The sequence below is a fragment of the Aspergillus luchuensis genome, chromosome 1 (assembly GCF_016861625.1).
Source record: "Aspergillus luchuensis IFO 4308 DNA, chromosome 1, nearly complete sequence".
Lineage (NCBI taxonomy): Eukaryota > Fungi > Ascomycota > Eurotiomycetes > Eurotiales > Aspergillaceae > Aspergillus > Aspergillus luchuensis.
The window spans coordinates 810,429-817,123 of record NC_054849.1 but is presented as its reverse complement, the minus strand read 5'-3'; the positions used below and the strand labels follow the sequence as shown (position 1 = coordinate 817,123).

At 50.2% G+C, this 6,695-nt stretch overlaps 2 protein-coding genes across 2 annotated transcripts; one reads left to right on the top strand and one right to left on the bottom strand.

The window, feature by feature from the left end:
* Positions 1-479: 479 nt before the first annotated feature.
* On the bottom strand, positions 480-1,551 carry AKAW2_10287S (endonuclease/exonuclease/phosphatase family protein; the record flags this gene model as incomplete). Its single annotated transcript, XM_041685512.1, has 2 exons — positions 480-507; positions 554-1,551. The coding sequence occupies 2 exons, from the start codon at positions 1,549-1,551 to the stop codon at positions 480-482; spliced, it is 1,026 nt and encodes a 341-aa protein (XP_041537007.1).
* A 3,365-nt stretch (positions 1,552-4,916) lies between these two features.
* Positions 4,917-6,134, top strand: AKAW2_10286A (heme-dependent oxidative N-demethylase family protein; the record flags this gene model as incomplete). Its single annotated transcript, XM_041685501.1, has 3 exons — positions 4,917-5,473; positions 5,531-5,653; positions 5,732-6,134. The coding sequence occupies 3 exons, from the start codon at positions 4,917-4,919 to the stop codon at positions 6,132-6,134; spliced, it is 1,083 nt and encodes a 360-aa protein (XP_041537006.1).
* Positions 6,135-6,695: the final 561 nt, after the last annotated feature.

The following is a 6,695-nucleotide window of genomic DNA, read 5'->3' as shown; positions in this document are numbered from 1 at the left end:
CAACCATACAATAGCCATCTCTATCAACCCATACGGAGTAACTGGAGTAACTACTTCTTCTTTAGGTAAAGACTGCTTCTCACGCTCTCTACAGTAGGAAACCAAGATAAGCCACGTAGTTTCTTTCTTCCAAGAGACGGATAACATAGACGTGTACGTTCATGCACGTCTGACGCTGGTGGCTGGTTTGGGATCAAGGCATCCATCATCCATCATCCGTTTTCAACAAATGAAGCTGTCACAACTACTGTATATAGCAAATGTGGGGGTGCTTATTGGATGGATGCATTGATAGATATATGCATTGGGGAGGATATGGGAGATAGCCATGCCCTTCCTGTCTTGTCTTGTCCTATTATACGCGTACAGTGATAGACAGGTGCGACTGACCAGTTGGGGTTAATGGAATAGAAATGAATGGATGGTAGAGCCACGTGTGTGTGTGGGTGGTGGGAGGGAGCCTGGGAAGATGTGTGTCCTTACTCAAGAGGTAAATGCATAGAGTAGCTAAGAAGAGAAAGAGACTAGAGGGAATGCTTGATGATATGCTTACAAGGGCTCTTCGGCAAGACGTAAGCAGCACTTTAGACCTGAGTGATCACTCCAGGGCATGGGGGTATCCAATTGTCGTAGTAGTAGACCCTGTCCCGCGCTGTTGATTGCACCGGGATGAAGAATGTCCATCTCTTGCCCCTTCAGGCCAAGAACGGCCACTTTGTCCAACCGTCCTGGAGGGAAAGGTTCCCGACCATCAAGACCCCAGGTGAAGCCCGGTTCGTCGGGGTGCAGCTCGTTCCACACATCTACCAGACCGTTGGTGGCCACGAGACTGTCATCCTCTGGGAGGACAGGGTTGAAGTCTCCTGCGACGAAGCCATGCCCGGCACAACGGAGACTATTCGCAACGATGGCGAGCTGCCGCGGACGACAACTTGGCTGGAAAGCAAGAGAGTCCAGATGCACGTTGACCAAACGGACACGGGTAGCGGATTGGGGCATGAAGACATCACAGCAGAGAGCGTCTCGGTCAAACTTACTTGGATAATCAACTCGCCAGACTGGTCCGAGGCATGCTTTGTCTGGGTCTTGACTGTCTGTACTGAAACTGGCTTTGGATAAGAGTATCACGGTAATGAATGCGAGACCCCCATAGGTGCTGGAGTCCCCCTCGTTAGAATACCAATTCTCGCGAATCCAAGGTTCATTGAGGAGGTAAAACAGTGCTGCCTTAGGGACTTCTTGGAAAAAGAGTATGTTGGGTGGGGGTGTTTGATTGCGTATGGTGGAAATGATGCCGGCCATACGGTCATCGGGAAACTTGGCGAAGGCATCTACATTCCAAGTTACAAGGTTAAGTGCAGGTACCTTCAGTTTCGCTTTGTCTGAGGCTGACATTGTGCTCTCATCGCAAATCACTGGGGTAGAGGGTGGAAGTGGGCTCCAACAGTTGGAGAGTGCATCGAAGGAGTACCATTCCTGAAAAGTTGGCGGGGCATCCGCATCAGCTGGTAGCGGAGGGGACTGTGTAGAAACATTTGCTGAGGAAGTCATGGTTGTGCAGTGCAGAGACACGTTCCTCACGATCTGTCTAGATGACCCAATTGGGAGGGGTGGAGAGGCTTGGTGATGAGCCTGCAGTGGCAGTTTTCGTTGGATCCGAGGATGAAACAACGAGGGGGGTGACACAGCTGGGGCGAAGTGCTTGCTTGCTCTCTGGGATAAGGACGAGGGGAAGAACGAAGGAGGAGGGGAAGATGCGTTGGGATGGACGTTGGAGCGAGCCTCCTTGCAATCACATGATGCAGGGGTCATTCAGCAGCTGGATCACATGATGGCTTCCAAATCGCTCAAACAGGAAGGCCACTGCATCCACGTTTTCACTCTGCTGCGAGGAGACCCTCCAAACCTGTCTGTCGGGCGTCTTCCCCCTTCGTGGCAGCGTCTGTGTTCCGTCGGCTCAATCAATTTCATCATCTTACTAAGATCTAGGCAGCGCCCTGTTCAGCTGCCTTGAAAAAGCCAAGGCCACTAGAGCCCCGTTCAGCAACGGCGGCAGCAAACCCTGGCCATCTGGACTACTTTCTCCCTCTACGAGACGAGACACGCCCTCCCCGATCTAAGCCCGAGTGGTAGCCGGTCTTGTACTTCTGGTCCTAGAGGCTGGGCAAGACGCCCTGACACAAGTACGAATATCTTACCATACAAGCTGCCCTTTAGGGCGACCGGCCAGTGGCTTATCAGTTACCAAGACCGGTGTAGACCTAGAACTAAGTCTCATTGCCATGCGGAGAATCGTGGAGAACCACCATGGTAGGACCGGCATAGCCGTCCGTGCACGGTGAGTCGATCCTCTTGGGACTTGGACCCAACTTGGGCCTAGTCGAGTCCCACAGCACGGAATTGCAGCTTCCTCGTCCACTCCGATGGCGTGGTCCAGAAAGAGGAGCCCTCTACTTAGTAGGCTCCCAAAGACTCAGGCCTAGTCTGAGCTGAGTCAATCCGTCGCTACGGAGTAATGCCGTATGGCCCGCCGAGCTTCTTGCAAATCCCTCTTCAATCATTCGACGATCACTGACGAAAGGTGGGTTACCACACCGTGCGCCGGTGTTTTTCTGAGGCCTAGAGAGTCTAGACATGAGTTTTGGCCTGTACCGTATGGACTAAGATAGTAGGCTGTGCCGAAAGGCAGACAATTTTGGGTCCGCAAGCCAGTCAGTCCACTTAGAGCGTCGTCGTCAAGTCAAGGCAGTAGACACTAGGAACTCCCCACTGTCCCATCGTTGCTATCGGCGAGCTGGCGTACCAAAAAGTAAGTTGGGGGCAATGAAAGTCCATTTCGGTCCGAGAGCCCGCTGTGTCTCGGAGGATTTGATACTCTCGGTGGATGATTTTGGACAGATGTGACGAATGTAAACTGAAGAGGAGAACCCGAAAAAAGAAAAAGGGAATGCAAGAAAACAGGGTGATTAACCTTGATCTTCTGGCGGAGGAAATCTGAGATCGCCCCAACAATGATGGAAGGGGCAATGTAAGCAATCCCGAAAGAGTATAGAGAGGTTGGGAAAATAAAAATCAGAAAAAAGAAATGAGAGGAAAAGCAAAAAAAAACGCGGCATAAGCAACGTAAAAGATAAACCAAAAGTGGAAAAAGAAAAAAAAAAGACTCAAAAGCCAGCTAGATGAGACGAGTGGGAGAAAAAGACGCATTCTTTCTTGAGACACCGCCATCATGTCGCACATTGAGAAGAGCAAACGTAACGGACACTGATAATTAGTTCCCAATTAAACTGGACCTGCGGCAAGCGCGCTTTGCGCGAACTGGGGCGGTTGCAGCGCAAAACCCCAGATGGGCTCATTTAGGAAGAGTGGAGAAAAAAACAAAAAGAGCAGATTCTGGACTCGTGCCGGAGGTGGATCGCCCGTCAGGTTATTTCATAATTTTCCATCACGCCCACGCTGAGCATCAACTTACCATGGATGGGATGCACGTCCCAACACAGTAAGTAGAATTCCACTAGCGGATGAGTAGCGTATAGTCTGCGCCAGAGGCCTGGCAGGACTGCAAGGACACCTCACAGTACGTCAGTGCCGACCTGGGGCTTTCTCTTAACGACTTAGCTCCAATATAGTGGCATCGCTGCGCCGGAGCCGACTGACCAGTCGCAGCAACTGGAATGACTAGACTGCCAGCACGTCACTCGAAACAGATGGAGACCAAGCGGTGCCTTCTTCCCATCCCCAGCATGGTAGGCAGGTCCGTAGAATTTCATAGCCGGCTAAGAGGACGTCTATTTGCCATTACGCTGGGAGCTGATGACCCTCCTCCCACTCGGTACCGAGTGGGAAGCCGGCCCACGCAGCATCCCACGCGCTTTCCTTCGGTCATCGTGCCCTCTGTTGCACAGGTGATGATGTATGATTTTCATGCACTCCGGTCTAAAGACATGCTTGACTGGTCCCCGAGGTGGTCCCAACATACCGGACTGCGCTATTTCTTTCTCATTTCGTAATTCTATCAAGTACAATGTACCCGTCTCGATGTCGCTGCGTCTGCCCCGGGAAAGAAAAAAAAAGGCGAATACCGCTGGGGCGGAACCGCAGGAACCTGTTAGACAGGGGAATCATTTCCCCTAGGATCCGATCGGGTTCAGCTCACGAGGTCTTCCAATGGGCGCGCGCACGGACGAGATACGCGTGAGCTCCGCCTGACGATTCCATAGGAAGAATGGAAGTAGGGAGTGGTATTATTGTCTCTGTCACAACCCTTGCCCGGCCTAGTACTCTTTCGTATGTGAGTAAGCGCGTTAACTTAGTACCATTCCCATCCAGGCAAATCAAGGCTAGTAGGCACCGGTACCGTCGCAATTGAAGTGACATCCAGCAGCTAGTACATGGGCCGGGCTGCGGATCCAGGGCGGAGACGGACCTGCGCATGGTTTGAGTTTCTCGTCCACATAGAGTTCACTCTCTGATGGATCCTCACCCCCGCGTTTACCACTAAGACCCAGTGGAGCTCGATTGAAATGAATGCTGAGAATTCAGTGGGATCATGTGGATGCTGTCAGGTTCCTTTTCTTTTTTCGGGGCGGCGAATTGCGGCTTTTGCGGGGAAAGACAGAACGTATCAGAACCCAACCCAGCTCCCTGAATCCGGAATGTAGTAGTCCACTTGTAGCTAAATCGTCTGACCCTAATGATGATCTTTGAGACTATGGCTTACTCTCCTGATTATAATTGGAGCCATTGTCCTCGCCGGGAGCAGAGAGTTTCGCCATGTTGAATTCTCCCATTGCCTCTTCCCATCAGACTTGCGACGTGGAGACCTGTATGCGTGAACAATAAAAAGCTTCATCGAAGATCCTCTTCTTTTCTTTTTCCCTTTTCTTCATTCCCTTTTGTTGTGGACTTTCTTCTCAATGGCAATGAATCCCCTATCATGTCTTGCGTTGTCGTTTTTTCTTCTTTCCATTATCTTCACCAGATACCGAAAGAATCTTTCATCGTTATGGCGCACAAAACATGCCCAAGAACCGGGTTGCAATGATCTCAAGAAGATGGCTCCTTATCCGGCCCAGCCAATCAAGGGCAGGGAGAGGTACCGAGTTATGATGGACGTTCGGAAATTGGACGTGGAGAACTGGCTCACCGTTGACAAGAACTATATGGACGAGCACGAAGTTAGAAGCCAATTGCTGGAGACAGAGAAGAGCAAGGTCCTCCAATGCCTCCCCGAGTCATACGATGCATGCTTAGAGGCATTGGAGGAGGTAGTTGAATTCCTCTGCCAGCGATTCTCCAATGTGTTCCACCAGAAAAAGTGCGGCGATGAAACGACTGTGCACAACAAGATGACCGGAGAGACATTTTGCTTTGGAGGGAAGAACAAAGACGTCGATCCCCTAGAAATCGCCGTCAGACTGACGATGGAGGACCTGAGTATACTGATGAAAAACGAGGAGGACGAGTACTATCTGTTAGTCTTATGATCCTGTTTCCGCATCCAAGTAGACCGACTAACCGGTATAAACAGCGCCGCCAGTGCAAGCCTTTTCCCCGTTGGCTGGACAGTTCAAGACCGCATTGGGTGGACCATCTCCAAGCTTCACAACCCGGTACCACTGTGGCATCAGCAGGTTGCCAATTCAGTCAGCAAGTAAGTACTCTGGATGTTTTGACTGGCAGTAAAGGCGAGTTGCAGAAGCAAGGAGAGAGGCTAACATTCTTACTCCAGATTCTTGGCTCGGCTCACACCGGCATCGCCCATGGAAAGATCCAACTACTTCGTCGAAGTGAAGCGGCCCGATGAAGATTTATTTGAGATCCTCTATCGACCAACTTCTCTATCTGAGGAGAATCCGGATCCAACGCCGCAAGATATTGTTATTCGTCGCGAGCGGCAAACTTTCCGTCGACTCCCTCGTACCGGAGCACTCGTCTTTGGTGTCAAGACCATCTTGACAACTCTGGACGAGCTGCCGATGCAGGAACTGCAAAACCTTGCGAAAGAGATTAAAAGCTGGCCAGAGTATGTGGGTGAATACAAGGGAAGAGAGGTCTGGGGCCCTAAGGCTCTGGAGTACTGTGAAAAGAAAAGCCGAATGTATCAACAAGACCCTGAAAAGATGATGGTGTAATGGTTGAAGATTAATGAGGTAGGGAAGGAGGGAAGAAGGGGAAGGGCGGCGAAAAGGACGCCATCGCATGGGAGGCTTTCTGTTGCATTTTTTGCGTTTTGCATCGCTTCTTGCATTTGGGCCATCAAACGGATGGGCGGCTGTCTGATTTCAAAAGTCTCCGGTCAAAGCATTGTTTCTTTATTGTCTGTATTATTTTGCATTTTCATGATACCGTTGACGATCTGCATGACTTGAGCAATCTTGTTGATATATATTAGTTGTTCGCCTGGGAGACCTCAGACCAGCCCAGAATGCACACGCTTCTATTTTCTGGTGAGAAAGAGCATATTACTTGGCCCCATTTTGAAAAGTATATTATCCAGTAGTACCAATGTTTACAATTGGACTATATGAGATTACATTTCGGGTGCCAGTCATATATGGATGTGCCCCAAGAGACCAACGAAAGAACTCGACGAGTGACTGAAGATGATGGAATATGATCGGTTCGTTGCCGACTATACACTATATGCAATTATCAAATCTATACTATCTAACATGATTTACTCGAGAATACAT